The sequence below is a fragment of the Camponotus floridanus genome, unplaced genomic scaffold (assembly GCF_003227725.1).
Source record: "Camponotus floridanus strain SB8 unplaced genomic scaffold, Cflo_v7.5 scaffold70, whole genome shotgun sequence".
NCBI lineage: Eukaryota > Metazoa > Arthropoda > Insecta > Hymenoptera > Formicidae > Camponotus > Camponotus floridanus.
The window spans coordinates 761,678-782,584 of NW_020229839.1; the positions used below are offsets into that span (position 1 = coordinate 761,678).

General features: G+C 31.4%; 1 protein-coding gene across 4 annotated transcripts in view; it reads left to right on the top strand.

Annotated features, from left to right (window-relative positions):
- The window catches only part of LOC105257269 (protein numb), a 66,864-nt gene extending 46,267 nt beyond the window's left edge, over window positions 1–20,597 (top strand). For 3 of the 4 annotated variants that reach the window (XM_011267771.3, XM_011267772.3, XM_011267768.3), the window contains exons 2-10: window positions 12,335–12,499; window positions 12,938–13,009; window positions 13,397–13,615; window positions 14,128–14,314; window positions 14,591–14,848; window positions 15,025–15,045; window positions 15,408–15,590; window positions 15,722–16,212; window positions 16,685–20,597. In XM_011267771.3, coding sequence (XP_011266073.1) covers window positions 12,362–12,499; window positions 12,938–13,009; window positions 13,397–13,615; window positions 14,128–14,314; window positions 14,591–14,848; window positions 15,025–15,045; window positions 15,408–15,590; window positions 15,722–16,212; window positions 16,685–16,990 — 1,875 coding nt within the window. In that variant the 5' untranslated portion in view covers window positions 12,335–12,361 and the 3' untranslated portion in view covers window positions 16,991–20,597. The remainder of the gene's footprint in view (window positions 1–12,334; window positions 12,500–12,937; window positions 13,010–13,396; window positions 13,616–14,127; window positions 14,315–14,590; window positions 14,849–15,024; window positions 15,046–15,407; window positions 15,591–15,721; window positions 16,213–16,684) is intronic. The other variant, XM_011267769.3, reaches the window with a different exon arrangement.
- The last annotated feature ends 310 nt before the right edge of the window (window positions 20,598–20,907 follow it).

Here is a 20,907-nt window from a genome sequence, read left to right on the forward strand (position 1 = left end):
ATATATATATATTTGTTGTATGTGCATCATCTGAGTTAGTTTAATAGCAATAGAGAAAAAGATACTGTAACGAATATAATCGCAGATCAATAAACACGCAGCGATTAGATAAAAAGCATTATTTACTATACGTAAATTATTATGAAATAATAGTTTTATATTGTGAAATATTTTTACTACGCTCGTATATGTTTTCGAATTTAAAATAAGTATCACGCACACATCCTAAATTATACATTTTCAAAATTGCAAGAAATTACTCGACAGATTGGTAAAAGAAACAAAATCATGTTTAACAGAGTCGAAAATTCAAACTCAAAATCAATGCTTCGAATTAATTTATTTCAACGGAGGAGAAAGTTATGTTATATTTGCGCAAATTGTAGAAATGTCTGGCCAATCGAGCGGATCATGAATTATATCGAATCGCGTTACGCGACAAATCAACACGCATAAATCTAATCTCCGCACGCACGAAGTCACACTCGCAATCGTACACGCCCGCGATCACGCATACTCGGTGATCCAATCGTATCGGGGGGATCGAACTCAAGGATAACTGGTACTATACGCAGCATTCGTTTCGACAAATGAAGCAAAAGAGTTTGAAAAGGCGTTTAAAACGTCGACTACTCTTATAGGTGAACGAGCTGTCTTTTTTACGAATAAATACTATAATTTACGAAGAGTATAAAAATCCAAAAAATACTACTAAAGCGATTTTAGAGAAGAAAAATATTTAATATGGATATATACCGTTCATACTTGATACGCAATTTTGCCGCGACTAATGTTTTTCTGAATTTTCTATGAAATTTGTATACGAATCTAATCAGATATAGAAGAACCAATATCTCTTAAATTTCTCCTATATTTAATACTTCGAGTGTTTTCAAAAAAATTTCTTGCAATTTTACATATATATTTTCAGTCGCAGATAAAATATGATTATTTTTCTATCAATCCTTTTATTATAAACTTTGTTACTCGATCTTATTCACTAAATGACATTTAATTATCCGTTGGAACAAAGGCGACTGATCGTGCAAGTTGAAAAATCGCACGTTGCATTCCTACACTTGGCATTTCCATGTCGTTCGCGACAACAAGCCGCATCGCATTGTATGAAAGCCTACTCGCTGCACGCAATCCAGAATGCAACGTTAAACTTTTCTGCGTGTGCGTATGTATCCGCCTCCGTTATTGCATGCGTAGACACCTGCCGCGGTGAAAGGATTCGACTCGGTGGATGTACTCGAGATGCATGAACTGGGCGTAGCGCAAAGTCAAACTACTTTTCACACTTATTTTACTGAATTTCTGTTTCTCATTTACGTCGTTATTTTCGCGCGACTGCATTATTCGAATTTCTTGACGTGGACCTTGCATTTTCTACGCCGCTCATATTTTGCATAAACTCCTCTTACACAGACTTCCATTTTCTTGACGTTATTTAATGTGAGATATAGCCCTTTCACGCGAGTATTTTGTAATCTTGACTCTAGCTATTCATCACGTCGAACAATGCGGCTCCCATAATCGGACTATCTTTGGTCGCACGTAAACTTCAAATCTTTCTCACCTAAGTTCCATCTGTACTATCTGAGACTTTCGAAACAATCTCACCGGAAATACATACAGTGTACGGTCATATATATATATATATATATATATATATATATATATCTTATATCCTTATTTTATTTCCTAAACCGAGGAATTTTTTTAGAGTCAGTGTAGAGAGTCCGTAGATCTTTCTTAATTTTAAACGCGAATTTACAAATAATACATTTTCTAATATAAAGTGTATATTAAATGTATGAATATAATATACTAATTTTTTAAATTTTCAATTGTCAATCTTTTTGCAGTAAATTGTTTTGTAATAATGCGAAAATTAATATTTTATTTTATTACAAAATAATATAAAATATAATATTTAACTTAAATTTCAACATTTTTTAAATAATCTAGTGATTTTACTATAATACAAATAACTTTGCGTGGATTTCCACCAAAGCAACTGTTTCTTGAGAAATTGTATATTGAGTAATAAAAAAGATGTTTATATGTGGAACATATATATATAATTAATGATATATCTGTATATTAAATACCATTTAACTAAAAATTAGTTTTAAGATATAATTTGACTTTGAAAATAATTTTCTATAGTTGATAAAATAATAAAAAAATATATAAATAATATAAATAATATAAATAATAATAATATAAAAAATAATGTAAATATTCTATAAGATATCTAATTTTTGATATTAATATAAATATCAAAAATAATATAAAAAATAATATAAATAATCTTACATTATACATAATAAAATTGGAAATACGACAAATTTATATCGTCAATACGACATTATTAATAATCAAAATTATTAGTACATAATAATTTTCATTTCTAACTTTTAAGATCATCGAACTTTAGTTGATCCGAGCAACAGAGGAGTGGACGAAAGCATACTTGCTTTCGCCCGCTTTTTCTAGGTCACAATATCTCTCGATTGGTCAGAAGATTTCTGGCTTCAAGACGTCTCTTAGTCCTAAGAACAGATGCCAATGGCTAACTAGTCGTGCCAAAAATTTACGCAGGCTTTTTTAGCTCGCAATTGTACACGAGATTATCCCAAATGATATTTATGGAAGAGTATTCAAAGTATTAGGATCAAGAAACATTGCTGTGTTATATATAGAAATTTGAATCACATACTATTTTCTTTCGTTATAATTATACGAAAATAATTACAGGAAGGATAATTATAAAACATTCTCTTTTTCTCGCGCGCGCATTTATGCGTGCATATATGATGTTTTACATATTACATATAATCTCTGTATCCTTTTTCTCAAAATATTTTAAAGAAATTTTCTATTTACATATATTATTATTTATAATCATTTTGCTGATTACTTTTACAATTTTTTACAATTAATTGTTAACAAAACTTTTACAGTTTATGAGAAATTCTTTTATTATTAAATTTAGGGAGAATGTACTGCTCTATATTATTTATATTTCTTAATATACTTATTTATAATTATCATTTCTACATACATTTTTTTAATAGAACAGAGAATTATGACATTATGAGATTATAATGTGAACAGATCGGGCATATATTGACATTAAAGCAACTTATATGATATATGTGCATGATCTATAGTGTGCACGTATTATTCTATGTTACAGCATTCTCAACAAAAGCAGACTACGGTTCTAGTTCCGTTTATTAGCTTTCTAGGTGCAAATCATTTCCTCTGATTGATGATGCATTGCCGATCTTGCATACAATATCACAAAATTAATCAAGAAATTGTGTAATATGTATATATATTGCGCACTATCTTGCAATACATTTGCAATATATATATGGAAAATAATGAAATAAATATGAAAATTTATTATTTATATAAATAATATTTTATAATTTTTAACAAAGATATGAAATAATAAAAAAAATGATAGTTTTAAGACTATGTATGTTTTGACTTCTCTCTCTCTCTCTCTCTCTGTCTTTCTCTCTTTCTCTCTTTGTCTTCACAACGGAGAATAAGGAATTATTATACAAGATTTAATTATCTATGTTTTGCCACGTGTATGCTACTTGCACATATGACATGCAGAGATGCATTCTTGGCCGCCATCTTTCCTTTCACACCTCAAGGTCTTGTTCGCCGATTATCATATACGAGACACTTCTTCAGAAGATCTTCATTATCCTGCATATAAAATACATGCGCAATACATTTCCACCGAAAAAAAATTATTTCTTAATTTGTGTGTGCGTATGTATATGTGTATGTGAGTGCACGCGCGCACTCTATTCAACTTTTTGTCTTACGTCCTTTAAAAATAGTACGTCATCGGTGGCCTTCTATCAAAAGCGGTGTTAATATGTTATACGATATAATCAATAATGATATATAGTTTCAAATTATGTCTACTACTTTCCTATTTTAACATATACTTTCCTCTTTATAATACAAACATAAATATCATTTTTCTCACAGTTTTTAGCTACAATTTTATAACCATGAATTATTTTTCTTAGGTATAAAGGATATTTTTATTAAAAAAAAATATGATAAAGAATTATAATGTAATTAAAGTTATAACATTTTTAAAAGAGTGTTGGACTTTTTAAACTTTTCAGATTCCCGTACTCTTAGTCACTAGTCTACTCACTAATTGAAAATTTGAGAGAAAAGAAAGTTGCCCCACTCTCTTAAAATATATTGAAAGAACAGAGAACGGTGAATCATTCATTCTTTCTTTGTCATGCCTTTTTACAATATCATCTTCAATATATATTCAATATTTATAATATTTAATATATATAGTATAAAATAATTATGAAAAAATAAGATAATGAGAAAAATATTACATAATCGAAGATTATAGGCGAAAAATATTTTTAAGACACATTCTATGACGGAAAATATTCTTTGCGCATAATAATATAATAATCAAGTTGTTTATACGATAAAAGGAGATAATTATTCTTATCTTTTATAAATTGATTTATTGACTCAGAAAGGAAACCTTTTTCATACAGGAAAACGACTAAAAAACAACTCATAAAAATGAATGATTATTAGAAATCAAATAGTATTACGTAATTTATAAAGCAACATTATTAATGCGTCACTATTGCTAATATTACATAGTTGCTAATAATATAATTTCTATCCAGATAATCAATACATTTTCGACAATGCAATGTGAACAAATTCAGCGGTACGTAATTCAATCGAAATAAATTGGGATTAAAATGATATAAATTGGATATCATACGTATAATTGTATATCCATGATATAAAATGTTATTTATCCAAAACTTTTAACAAAACATTAGATTTTGAAAAAATTTTTTAATTTATAAGAAACTTGGATATTTCATCTTTGTTTCACTTTACTTTTATCTTTATCTATTCTATTTTTAATTTTGGTATAGTTGATGGTTATGATTTTTCTCTAAAAAGATAAAGTTTCTAATACACTTTAAAAACTAATATTACCAATTAATACTTTAAGAGAAAAAATGAAAGATGTAACTATTATAATATGCATTTATTGTAACGTTCTTCATATGATTATTCTACATACGTTAAAACATGTTTGAGGAATTTTACTAGATACATTTTGAAATAAAATATTATATTAAATAATATCGAATTGAAAATGAATCCATTACTCTATTCTAAAAGCTATTCCCAAGAAAGTTTATACTTATATTGCAAAAAAATACATTTAATACCCCTTCATCGAATATGTTTTATTAAAATATATTGTACTTAAACATATTTTCAATTATGGGTAAATATAACTGACAAAAACACATGCATATTTATTTGGAGACAATATTTACGGCACAGTTATTATATATACAATATGTTTATAACAACGAATAAATATATACGTATATTTAGCCTGATTGACAATCACAAAAAGAAGATAGAATCGAAAAGTATGTAGAAAATATGGAATAAAATTTTTCTGTAGAAAGCACTCGTTCTCCAGAAATATGATTTTACAAACTGAAAAATTAAGAACACATACACATACACACACATATAAAAAACAACATATATATGTATGTATGTATAAAATAAAAAAATTCTATTCAGCATTCTATTTAAAAAGTAAAAATAATCTTGATATTTGATACATAATTTTTCAATTGCATATATTCTGAAAATATTTCAAATTGATTAATTGTACTTGATTAATTGTACACAATTGTTTGATTTCATTTTTGACTATTTCTCTCGATAATTAATACGAAAGTAGAAATATGCACTGACTGCGGTATTGATTTTTGTGACATTGCATACCGGATAATGTCACTGATTTCGGAATCATTGTTTCAGAATGTGAATTACGTAAGACGATTTCACGTATCGATTTCAGAATCGAACGTTGTTTTTTATAGTCCTGAGTTTATAGCTGATTATTATGTTTGCACAGAATATTTATAATCTCTCGTCAAGCGCGCGGAGGGATAAACCTATCCACGTGCAATAAAAAGAGGTGCGATCAATAGATTTATAATATAGGTCTACTATTACGTAGAATATGACATCTTTACGTGATGTTCTTACTTTTAACTTCACAGCATCGTTGAGCATCAAATTTATCGAGTGCTGCACACAATTTGCATTATAATTGCATTGCTTCGTATGGGAAATGAATAATTCAAGTTTTACTCAATAACTGGTAACATTTTGTAATAAATTATTTATCACAGTTGGGATAAATAATTTATTATATAATATTGTGATAAATAATTTATTACATAACATTAATATTAATGTCCATCTATAACGTTATATGCATATTATGTCATTTGTGAACATTTAAAATATATCTTTTTATTCTAATATTATTATTTTTATTATTATAATTTATTATTATAAAGTTCTTTTTGTTAATTATAAATTAGGAAACAATGTTTACGAATCTATGCAAGTGATATAAATATACAAACTAGCTCTGAATGATTTTAAAATAAATAGAATAAAAATGTTAAAGAAGTGTAAATGTCCATCTCGAAAGAAATTTTATAGATTGCAATTCTCGTATTTATTGCAATCGTCGTATTTATAAATGGGTCTTAATTAGAGAATACTACAAAAAAACACAAAAATGAAATCAGGTTTATTATAATCTGTGCGGAAGACTGCATTATTCCAGAAGACTTTCTTTCATTTCCTTATAAGATTATTCCTTATAGATTTATTCAAAAATATATAAGATTAAATTTATTTTTATTGAGATAATGTTTTATCCGTACTTATAAACTTATGTGATCATTAACACATATTCTGAATTATTAAATTGCTGTGTCGCAATCGTTATATCCCAAAGACGGAAGAACTCATTGTAGGAAAACCACGTTCCCCCCATCGTGCCAATTAAAAAGCAGTTATGCGTATATTCGAACGCGTCGCCGCAGTCAAATTAAATCTGTGTAGAGTGTTATAACCGTCGCAGACTAATTTAGTCGATCAAAGCAGTTTAGCAAGGCTGTCGTATTGTTTGCTCGGCACGATCGGTCGTCGCTTGATAAAGACACGATATACTTGTACGTGAGGCGAACGTAGGCGCGATGAATAGAGCGACGAAGAGCACGCAATCGTTTTTTTTGCATAGAGCATGCATCCGGTAAGCCTATTATTGTACTAAGTAAACAGTCTCACTAATCCGATTGCGTTGAGAACATTTATTTTCGCACGTTTTAGCCATTAGTCGGTCATCGTGCGATAATCGAAGGCCGTGCGGTATCGCTCAATCGGGGTTCTGATTATTTTCATTGGACCTTATTATTCTAATCGAGCACGTGATCCCAGATGCGATCGTTTTCACGGAGAAGTGTCGCCGTAAAAAAAAAATTGGGATGCAACTACTCGTGCGTGATAATACCACTCTGCTCCCTCGATAGTCCTTCACGAATGACACGTGACACGCGATTTAAAACCTATCGATGTTCTTCATAGGCCGCGTTTTAACGTACTTTTATTAATGCCTTTTAATGTGAAAACGTTTTCTAATTTGATTCGCGGTGACATAACTGCTTTATTAAAAATTTATGAGTCATTATTTTGATGTTACTATTTATATTTTTAAGAATCGTTTTTGTTCCAATCCAACGTACATTGAAAAAATTGCGCTAAAATAACTAAAATCAGAAATATAAAAATAATGAAATATTAAAAAAATAAAATATTTTAAAAGAATAGTTCACACATTATTTTGTATTCTACATTTTATATTACGATGTAGTTTGAAACATTTTCGTTAAGTAATCAATTTTTTAACGATAAATTATTATTTGTAATCCTCTTTACTGGACAATAATAAATATTTTTGCAAAATTGAACAAATTTATATATGAATATAAAATTTTCTGCGATTTAAATTTGGAGATTTAAAGTTTCTAATTATTTATACGTGAAAATAATAAAAGTGATTCCAAAATTATCCGTCTTTATTAAATGCTCTCATATTAATCTCTTCCATAGATAAGAAAATTATTAATACAAAAGCATACTTATATATTTCAAAAAACTATGTACCTTTTTAACTTCATAATCTTGCATACATAAAAATATTTTTGATTTTATTAAGAATGTCTCGCCTAATGTATTATCGTGTAATTATGCGCTATAAGAATTCGGAATTAATATAGAACACTTACAGATTTCTCTAGTTCCTTTTCATCGATGTTGTCCTACTTACCTTATATCACATTTAGTTCTTTTCATTTCTGTTTTGATTGAGACTTGTACAGTTGCAATATGCAGTCGCTGAGGTGAAAGTGACTTTTACGAGCCAATCATACTTTTTATAGAAGATGCTTGCGTATACGTCTGACCTCGATTCTAAAATAATAGCCATTATTATGGATTATTGCGTGTCAAATATTATTTTGACCCTCTTTTTTAATACTTACGTTAAATTGTTCATCATTTACGTGCAATGAAGTATAAAAAATATTCTTGCAGAATTAAATAAATTTATATGTGATTAAAAATATTTTCTATGTTTTAAACTTTGTGGAATTTAATTTTTTTGGAAATAATATGTGATTCTAAAGTTATCTTTCTTTTAAATGCTCTCATATTAATTTTTTTCATAGAGTTTTAATCTACAATAAATTTAATCTATAATAAAAACTATATTAATAAAAAAGAGAAAATTCAAAAAATATTAATAATAAATTACAATTAAATTTTATCTAAAAGAAATATGTATAAAAGTATAAATATACATTATATACACATACATATATATATGTAAAATTTTTTTAATACAATATATTTTTTATTGCAACAGAAAATAATATAAAACTATATATTTAGATTCTTCCAATTCAATAGTATACATATTTTAATTTATATATTAAGATCACAAATAAAATATATTTCTTATTCGCGATGACTAGAAATTTAAATGGAACGAATTTAAAATGCATTAGAAACTGTTCCCATGTCACATACATTCAAAAGAAGTTATTTATGGAGATGCAATCGTAGAGGTTCGCATTTAGATGATCTTATCGATATTCATTACCTGGAGCACTATAAAGGTGTCAATGTATTCTCATATTGTAAGGATGATATTAGACTAATAGATGTTCTATCATCACGTGAGATTTCGACTTTAGCAAGATAGTGTTGTATATATTTCTTATCTGTTCTTATATATTTCATTATGTATTTTAATTTTTGAATTTATCTAAGTATTGATTTTGCAATTTATAAATAATGTTAAATTACCGTGAAAACACAGATATCTTATTTTAAAAATAAATTCTTGAAACATTAAATATCATAAAATTCTTTTGATAAAAATTTCATTATAAGAACAAAATATAACATGTCAATTTTTTTGAAAAATTAGTTATTATTTTATTTATTAATACAAATTATATGTTTTAAGTAAGTTGATCTTATATATTTTTTTATTATCTAATTTTTGAGTGATAATATAGAATTATTATATTTGAAACAATATTTTATTAATATATTTTTGAACTTGTAAGATACTTGTAAGAAAACTTGTAAGTTTTTGTAAGTTTTTATTCTACAAAAAAATGGTTAATTCTTAGTTTTTATTTAATATAGTATTATTTAGTATAGTTTTATTTAATATAGTATAGTATAAAATGATAAGTTTAACAGGACGTAAATAATATTTAATAATAGGCAAAAGTAACATTAAAATTGTTATATCTGTGTCTCAATTTTCTGTGAATTTATCCAGATAAAATTATAACGTAGGAGATTCGCGGAAATTAACATATGTCTATAAACCTTCTGTATGTATGTGTATACTTGCGCTATATAATGCTCTAGTTTGCACTGTTTGTTACATTATCGAGATTTTGAATTATCTGATTGACTCAAACTAACTCGATAAAGTTCTAATTACATTCGATTGTAACAACACATGCACAACTGTATTTGATGGGTATCTGAACATCAATCACGAACTCAAAATATCTCTACACGTTGCGTGATATGTGCGATGTTATTCACGGGATTCTATCTACATAACTAGTATAGTTAAAATATATATAAGATACTATAATGTAAAATTTCTTCTGTACTAACAGATTTTTTTATTCTTAGCTTTAATTTAACGAGCTTGGAAAAATCGATATTTTTTCACAACCATTTTATAATATGATAGTTCTAATTTAATGTTTTAAATAAAAGGATTTTTAAAATAAAAAAAATTTTTAAATAAAAAAATTTGAAAATGTAGATATACCAATCTTACACATGTATTAATTTAATGTGGATTTGTATTTTATTTAAATTTAAATTTAAAAATTTAATATTAATATAATTTAACATCAAAATTAAATAATTATGATAATGATTCCAACACAACATTTTCAAAGGAGAATTTCTCAAAAAATATATTGCTAAAGAAAATCTATGATAATATTAATAATCCTATGAAAAAAGTATAAAATTAAATTTGAAAGTTGACCTTAAATATTATCATTCATCTATTTAACATAGACATAATTCTATTATGAAGCATTGGTTATTGTGATTAGATATTCGTTATTTATAAATAACTAATGCGAATAAGAAAAACAAGCTAAATGGATAATTAATTTTTTCATCATTCGAAATCATCACGTACAGTACATTAATACGTCACAAATTTTGATAGGCAGATAATTGAGTTGATCGATGTCAGTCGGTGAAATTTTTATAACAAATTTATACAAATGCAAATCTACACAAATGAATTAATTTGATATAACTATGAAATTATACAAGTGCTTTGTTACAAAAGCAGAAAAGCGAAATTGTGATAATCTTTGCCATTCTCGACAATACTTTAAAATTCTTCCTATCATAAAAGTAAAAAATAGCTAATATTGTATTACACATTTTAAAATACCACATAAAAAGTTTTTGATTGATTCTTGTTTTAAATGTACTTGATGCGAAAATCTGGAAAATCACGATATGATATTTGATCAAATGATGCAACACCAAACAATTAACCTCGCGAAGTCTGACAGTGAAACGAAGAACACGACAGAAGGAAACGTCGATGATGGCGAAGGGGAGAAATACAGAGCACGAGTGGTAAAGGTCTTCTTAACGCGTCTCCGCTTTCGATCCGGCTCTTAGGGGTGCCGTCGATTCGAAGGGTAGATCCGCGGTCCGTATTAGGGGAGACCCGATATATATATATAAAGGAGGGTTCCGATATAAAGGACTCGTGTTGGGAACGGGTCTCAAGATTCGATCACAGGGCTTTGTCGAGGCTGACAACTCGGTGCAACGGTTGCCAGACACTGGCCGTTTTCGGACATTTTCTCAAGCCCGGAGACCTTAACGATTCATCAGGAGAATTCAGGGCGCGAGTCCTTTGAGAATTCATAACTTTGCCTTGACTGATTACTGTATCGATCCTTGAACCTTTATCAGAAGATAATTGCAGATCGACAGATATATTTTTCCTAGTCATTGTGATTGCTATCTTGTTGATCTCGTCCTGAGATTTTTTGGCCAATTTGATCTTTTTTACATCTTTTCCTATTCTATTTTGACATATACGCATTTAATAAGAACAATCTAATATAATTAACATATCAAATTAAATTTCTTCATAATTTCAATTATTTTGCATCTTTTGAAAACAATTTTTAATGATCACATTTATCGAATTAAAACTCATTCTGGATTAAATAAATACTAAGAAAATATTTTGCCAATCTTATTGGTAAGAAATTATATTAAAATATGTGTATATATATATATATATATATATATATATATATATATATAGACACACACACATACATATATTTTAATATAATTGCTTACCAATATGAGATTAAATTATAATATATTTTTAATATCATAACAAAATATTTTTTTGATATTAAAACAATTTAATTATTCGATTTTTTACATGTATATTCTTTCTCTTTTTTTCTCTTCTCTTTTTCTTCCCCTCTTCCTCTCTCTCTCTTTCTCTTCCATTTTTATGATTAAAGAATGATTAAAAACTTTTTATTATAAAAATAATCTCTTCTTTACATCTCTGTTATAAATTATAATTCATGTAATTGAATTATATATATATATATATATATATATATATATATATATATAACAATTTTCACTCTCCATTTCATAAGGGTTAAGGTATTCAACGACCCTACGTTTATCCGTCATGGGTAGTTGATCTTTTGCCACATTCAGAGAAGAGCTCTTGCTTCTTGAACTATTGCTCGAATTACAGGAAATAAGTCGTATTTTTTCTGCTCTGTTATTATAGAAGCGCGAGAGATCGCCGGGGAAAAGAATGGATCGGCTTCGACGAAGCTTCCGGGATAGCTTTCGCCGACGGAAAGAATCTCACGTACCCGAGTCCAGCAAGCCCCATCAATGGCAAGCTGATGAAAGTGCAGTACGTTCAGCCACGTGCGCTTTTCACGTCAAGGTAAGCATACAATTTTAATGATATATTAAGTATATAAATTAATGGCCAATCGTATAGCAATTATTAAAATGAATAGAATTGATCGGATTTGGCATTGGCCTAATTAGAGCTATGGTTAACATTGTTTTAGCTATTGACATACTTTTTTTCAAATACTATAAATTTATTAATTTTACATTGACATTATTAAATTTTGCATTATTGTCGAATAATTATTGTTTACTTGCAATAATTAATTTCATATAATTATATTATTTGCTTTGAATAATTAATTTTGTTTGGAATAATTGTAATTTTTTATAATTGATTTTTTCTAATGTACCAAAAATATACATCAATTTTAATGTTGAAGATTAATCTTTAAATAAAGAGCTATTGGCCTATTTAAATTTTTAACAGATAATTGAGCTGGATAATTGAGCCAATATGTTTGTGTAGTACCTGGGATGCGTAGAAGTGTTCGAATCGAGGGGTATGCAGGTTTGCGAGGAAGCCCTTAAAGTTCTCCGAGTAAGTATTGCACGTTTTTTGGAATTAATACGATTTCTCTACAAATATATTAATCAAAGATAATAATTTTTGAATTTTTGCCTCTTATAATTATGCTCTATCTACTCAATTAACATTTTACGAAATATAAAATAATTCTATATATAAAAGCAAGCGGATTATTTTTTGAGGTTTTCTTATTATTTGGAACATTAAAGAAGGTTTTGTAACAAGCTGTGCGAAAGTTAGTAGGCGTCATACTCTCCAAATCTTTTGCCTCGACTATATTTAGCACGGCTCACATATAAAGAGTCGACATTGACACCAAAGAAAGTCTGAAAATAAATCGGTGCTCTAAAGGTCAGAGGGCAAATCGACCACTCTAGTGATTCTATTTTGAATTTTTAGAATTCGAGGCGAAGACCAGTTCGGGCGATACTTCACGTATCCGGTGACGGACTGCGCGTTGTAGAGGACGAAACGAAGGGATTAATTGTCGATCAGACGATCGAAAAGGTTTCATTCTGTGCACCTGATAGAAATCATGAAAAGGGGTTCAGTTATATCTGCAGGGACGGTACAACGAGGCGATGGATGTGCCATGGATTTTTAGCATTGAAGGAATCGGTAAGACATAAATCTTTTCATCCTGTTCGCGAATCGGATAAAATTATCCTAATATACAAGAAATAAATTCGTTGATGTATTAAAATTGCAAATGTACACAATATCAGCTATCACTAAAATGTGGCGAAAAACAAATTTATAACAGTTAAGTAAGATACATATTTCAATAAACAAATTTCAATTAAATGAAAAATTCAATTAAATGTCTTTCACACATTATTGAGAAATATACCAAAAATAATTTGCTGTAATGTTGTAATTTTTATTGAGAAGAGAATTGTAAAAACTTTAATATTTAAAATAAAACTGTCGTATATTTTTCTATTAATTGAAATTTGTATTATGTATAGTTTTTCTGTTCGTAATGCATTTTTTCCTATTTTGTCTAAAATAAAATAAACTGTACAGGACACATAAATTTTTAGAAGACCTTCATAATGAATAACGAAGATATTAATTTCAAGATATTCCTTTTTATGAATTTTTTATGAATTTATCATTTATTATTCAAGGGGGAAAGATTGAGTCACGCAGTGGGTTGCGCCTTTGCCGCGTGTCTGGAAAGGAAGCAACGACGGGACAAAGAATGCGGAGTTACAATGACTTTCGATTCAAAGACTTCCACCTTCACGAGAAGCGGCAGCTTCAGGCAACCTAGTCTCACGGAACGATTGCAGGAATCACGCGATCGTGCAGTAGGTAAGTGTCGAGAGAGATTATTGTTTATAAATGTCTACTTTCATAATTATAATTCAATGCGCACGGAAACGCAATCTAAGAAATATGGTTTTGTGTGAATATCATTCTCTCTTTCTTATTATAAATGTGATGTATTCATCAATAGTCGTACTTGAAAGAAAATTAAAAATATTCGTATAAATATGATTAAAAATTATCATAATATTATAAATATATTTTGGCTTAAATATTGTATTCCTCTACTTTATTATATCTTAAACGTATGTTTTTTTTCAGATGTTCCTCCGGTCAAGCAGGTGTATAATCCCTTCGCAATCGAGAGGCCGCACGCCACTCCGTCTATGCTCGAACGACAGGGTTCTTTCCGAGGTTTCACGCAGCTTAATCAAGCATCCCCATTTAAAAGGCAGCTCAGTCTACGAGTCAATGATCTTCCTAGTAATCTGGAACGCACACGTAGTCACAGCCTCGAGCCGACGGATTTGTCGCGAATGCCATCAGCTCTTTCGCACATTGTACCTTTGAAACCGCCGGGTGAGTGTTTATGGCCTTATCTCATTTTGTTTTAGTTCCTAATCTTATCAAACAACTAATGAGCGAATCAGCTCTATACGTTATACGCAAGTCCATAAAATGTGATTATATGTGCTACTAATTTAAATTGTTCTTGACTGCTGAATAATGATGTGCTTCCCTGTTTTTTACAACAGAGTTCGAAGGATATGACGAAGGTCATTACTCCTTATTCTGTTAATCCCCCTTTGTTGCCTGCTCTTCGATGTATTCTTAAACGTGCTCGTTTTTCGTACACACAATATATCCCGTACAACTGCGTTAACAGACAAAAACAGATTTCACGAAAATGTGTAGCTAGAATCATCGTAATCATGTTTCACTTCCTACGTGATATTGTGTTCGTGCTTGAAAAAATAACATTCAACATCATCGTATATACTTCTTCACTTTATTCCGACACGCGTATATTTATACATCCTGTAGCATGCCTCTTGTACTATGCATCCCAGCATCACGTTGCAAAATTCGGATTGCGATTAAATATACTGTTGAACTAATCTCTTCTGTTTTTTCATAGTGAGTCCAATACCAGAAATATCTCCCGGTGGCCAAGATAGCGTCTCTGCGATGTGTCAGCAACTTTCTCGAGGGCTTTCTCTGCTTTCGAGCAGCGACGACTTTGGACCATTGCCGCCCCAACTTACTGCGAGCTCCGTCGCTAAACAACTTTTCACGAGCATCACCGCTAACTCTCCTCCAGGTATAATTTTCCGGAAGCTTATCGAGCTCGTTTTAATTGTCTAGTTTAATCAATCGCGATGACATTTAAAGAATTGTTTATTTTTGTTAATTTCTATCATAATTTTCACATCACGATTGCATTCTTTGCAGTAACGAGTAGCAGCTCGTTGGACGAGATGAAACTGCAAAACGGTCCCAGCATTAATAACAACAACGACAAAAGCGACGAGCTCAGCAATTTGAATCATGTTGGGCCCAGCTGGCAAGAGTCGGCATCCCCTGTTCTCGCGTCGAACCATAGGCTCACTCCGCTTCTTAAAGCAAACAACTTGAGTCCCGTTCTTCCAAGGACGAACGCGCCCACTCCGGTCGTTATGAGCACACCAGCACCTGTTTCTTCTGCTGTAGGTGCTTTTGGCACACCACCGTCAGCAGCAAGCCCCGCTTTTAGCACAGCTTCTACGTCCTCTTTGAGAAATACGCCTACGCCGGCTGCGAACAGATCACCGATACCATTAAATTCGGCAATGACACCGAAAACAAGTTCTCCTAGTGCCAGCGTAGCGTCCGTCTCTTCGGCATTATCGACTTCGACCGACGTCGCCCAAGTTTCATCGGCAACCGGTGTTTCGACAGCTTTAGTAAGTTGAACATACTTGCAGCAGTACAAACAGGTTTTTCATTTGAAGAAGTTCTTTAGAATTTTGTTAAAATTAAATATTCAAATAAATATTCTTCATATTGTTTTAAATATTTCTCAATCAATATTTTAGTAAAATATTTAAAAAATAATATATGTGTATTTTATAAAAATGTAATGTATATACTTTTATCAAATCGTCAGAATTGAACAATCTTCGAACAAATCTCACGAATAAAACAAAACTTCATTGAAGCATAATATAGTGCTAATCTTTGAAAACATTTTGCTTTTATATTTGTAAGATCGAATATTCAATTCACCCATTTCCATCCTCTTGAGAACTTTTATAATTTCCATTATTTCCTGCAGCCAATATACAAAAATCTTTTTTTTCCATTTGGTCTATTGTACGTATAATATCCTACATAAATACTCAGGAACGTCTTCTCACGAGTTTCTCTATTCAATAGGTACAACCGCTTTCCACGGCAGCCGGTTTGCCGAAACCAGAACAATGGTTGGGTAGTATAACCGGCTCTGTACCATCGCCGGTACCGCAGCAGGTACCTGCCAGTCCTCGGCGAGCACCTCCGCTTCACGCCAGGGCGCTTTCGCTTGGATCAGCCGCGATGGGCCAGGCTTCCAGAGGAGGACCATCCGATCCCTTCGATGTCGAATGGGCGGAAATCGCCGCCAGAAATCTGCGGCAATCAACCACGACGACGAATCCTTTTATTATGCCGAACGCGACCCAGGCGTTTCAGGTGCAGTTGTAGCGTCAGGAGTTCATTAACAACGTCGCCAAGTATTTCCGTTCGAACACATAGCGGCAACAAACACGTTCGCGTTTCGACATCGAGCACGATCGAAAATACTACACGTGAGCTGCCGTGTCTTCGAATCGACCTCGGATGCCGTCGAATGCTATCGCGTGCATAATACCGCGATCGAGCATCCGGTTGGATGGTACGAGTTCTCTCTCGACGGGACCCAAAGAGAAGTCAGATCCCGAAAAAGAGTAATGATCTTTCTCTTATCGAGTCGGCATTTAGTAGCAACGACAGTAGCAGCGAACTTTAAACCAGCACAAAGAAAATATCAGCGTAAATTACTTTATAGATAGATAAATATACGCGCACAGCCTTAACGACCTCAGTAAAAATAAAAAATGGTACACGCATAAATGCATAAAAGCAAACGTTCGGGAGATGACGTGACAGGAGATACACAGTTTCACGCACCGAATAATAACAATGGCTTACAAGCTCGTCAGCCGATTATAAGGAGAAGCAATAGATGTCGCGAAATATCAAAGGATTTCCCGACAGTATCGATAATTATATTCAATGTCTGTCACGCGATATATCATAATTGGATATTCCAATTATCTTGAGTAGAGTTAGGCTCGAACCGCGAGCGGTTATCGTCGTTCTGCATGAAAAACGAAATTGTATGCACCCAAGAGATTATACTGCACCCTTAACGATTTTTTTCTTTTTCAAGAGAGAAAATTATGCGTAGTGTAGTCGCTCTTCGTGATCATGTCTCGCGAACTGGATCACGAAGTGAGATAATTGTACCTTTCGCAAAAGAGGAATTTGCATTTCCGGCGGGCTCACCCGGCTCAGACAAGCACTTAGATAGACGAATGACGTTTCACCATACGTGAAATGTCATTATGCAGGTGGATTAACATCCGCGTGAGGGACTGTGATATCGATGGGAAGTGGCCAGTACTTAAGCGAACAGGGTCGAAGAGAAGTATCGTGAAGAACTTGCTCAAGGTCGTCGTGCCGCGCGATAATAGAGAATAAGAGCGATCGTGAGCTCGGGTACCGCGGACTTTATCGTCCTGTATAGCCGGCAGAAAACACCCATATAGATTACTTAAATAAAAATTAGCTGTTGAAGATTATAGCGAAGATATTGTCTTACATTATCGTCGTCTATTATATACACACACACACGATCGTGTTGCATTTATCGTAAAGACCGAGGATCGTGGGATGATGAGAAAATTCTCGCACGAGGACAACGCTCGCGGAAAGATTTCCTCGAGGGTCTTTCCTCGACGGTGCTTCCGCTCTGTAATAGCAACAGCTGTGCGAAAATCGTTCGCTGAGTCGATCCTCGAAATAATGCGAATTCATATCTATGATCTAATTGCAATCAAGTGCAAAGGAGTTTCCTCAGTCCCGTATAGAAATTGATCGCGTTTCGCGAGATATCAGTATTGCGCCTCTAGCAGCTTTCAGTCTTTCAAATTAACGGCTGCACTTTCGGTTTTTCGAAACGGATCGAGGGTAAACGTCGAGGAAGGCCAAGGCAGATAATCACAAGAGGGATAATTGAGGCGTGCATGTGTGTATGCATTGTATATAGATTAATTATTTAAAGTATGAAGCGACAGTGTAGGAACATGAGGGAATGTATGAAAAAATTATAGAAAGGAAAAGAGAGAGAGAGAAAGAAAGAAGAAGAAGACATAATGGAATCAGTTAGTAAACCGGCGACTCAGCAATGATGCGAGAGAAATTCTTCCTAGAGTTTAATCGAAGTGTAATAATATGTTATAAATATGAGTTTCGGGGATTATATGAAGAGAAGACGCAACAATATTGCATATGAGATCTGCGTGATTTCTAATTTATTTGCGGATTTTATTATACAGCATCCTCCTTTTCTTGAGTTACTTTTAAGAATAGCAGATTGTCATAGATTCGCAGTCATTCTGATAAGTATGTACGTATATGTACAATACTACGATATATATGTAGACATTCCTGCAATACTCCATACCGAGATATATATATATATATTTACGCGACATGAGTTTTTTTAATCGCGAGATTTGATTTCGACGCATTAAAATCGCATCCAATATAATTTATTTATTTATTTCGATATAATCACGCTGCGAACATGAAGCTACCTATATCGATATTCTTCCACACGGCAAATACTGTTTAAGAAGTATTACCGCTTTGATTGCGTATAATAAGATCTTAATCAGATAAATGATTTAAAAGAAATTATTATTGGCGATTGTGGAAGTGAATGATATGCATCTATTTCTGCGAGAGAAATTTTTGCCGTCATTGTTGCGAGTTGTTTAGCGAAAATGAACTTGGTTTTTCGAGCCACCTTCCGTCCGTCCCGAAAATCAAAAGGTAACAAAGAGATAACAAAATTAAAAGCGCGAAGAAATTTAAACGAATACTGTAAAGCAGCAGCAGCAGGGAATGATCGTTGAGTACTTATAGCGGTACTTATCGAAAAAGAATATTGATTAATCAATGTACTTAAATATTAATACATGTAGAGAGCTCGTTGCTGACGATATCGACGCACATCGTCGATCACTTCGTCTTTATTTGTTTTTTTTTTTTTTTGTAATTTTTTCCTCGAAATAGTTTTTTCGTTATTTCATTCATTTCCTTAAGAAAAAGAGAGAGAAAGAGAGAGAACGAGGAAAAATATGTACATAAGCAGCATAGTAATTCGTTATAACATTATGACGTTTATTTACGTACTTACTGATTTTTTTCCTTTTACGTTTCTTGGTCGATGTATGCTAACATGGTTCATTTGACTAGGATCGAAAAGGAGTGATAGGCGTCTTGGCTGATATTATATCCATTTCTATGATGCTTCTGCGACTTCTGGGCATTTGATGTTTTTTTCTTTTGTTATAACTTTTAATGAAAGAGTCTCGTTCGTTTGTATCCATCTTTTTTATCGCGCCTGGAAAAGCGCGGGGGATCAGCCAAGACGTGTTCCGGTGTCTCGTTCGACTGAAACAGATGAATGCATTTAGAAAAAATGGATAACAGAAATAAACTTACACACATCTACATATCCAGAGAAAGAGATGCCGGGACAAGAATATATAGGCAAATATATGCACCGCGTGCCAAATTCAAAAGTGCAACCGCGTTGCCTGCCAATTGGTACATCGCGCACGCTTCCGTGGTTGTGTTGTACATAGTGTCGCCGGTCGATTCCTGGATCACAACGTACGACTTAATGCGTGTATATTTCGTAAAAGTATCCTTGTTCATTTTACATTGTATCTGCCACTGTAAAAATACGATTTATTATATAATATCTGTTGTGATTATGAACAGGCCTTTTATTTCTTTCGCGAAATATATCTCCGCACTCTTTTCAAGTCAATCTCTTTCCAGTCTCAATAAAAAATGCGATATTTATCTTTATAGCGACCAAACAAGATGGAGAAGAGGAAAAAAATGGTAATTTGTAATAATAAATATGATATTCAGGTCTCAATAGCGTGAAAATGATTGAAAAATATTCGTTTTTTCTTCGAATTACGCGAATGTCAATATTGTCAATATTGGTTTCTAATATTTTATTTTTGAAAAGACAAAATATATATTTATTCTTGATATATTTATTAAAATATGAAACTATTGAAAAAAATATATATAATATATTTGATGAATGTTACTAATATTTATTGTTCATAACAGTATTTTTTTAGATAAAACAGGAAAATTTTTCAACATGTAAATGAACAAGTTATATTTCTTTTATATGTAACTTACAGCTACATGCCTATTAAAATGATAGCACACACACACAATCTATGTATAATTGAATATATATTAATGTCTACTACGAAATGTAAGAAAAGAATGTGTTTTTTATACTTATATGTGTATCAAAAATT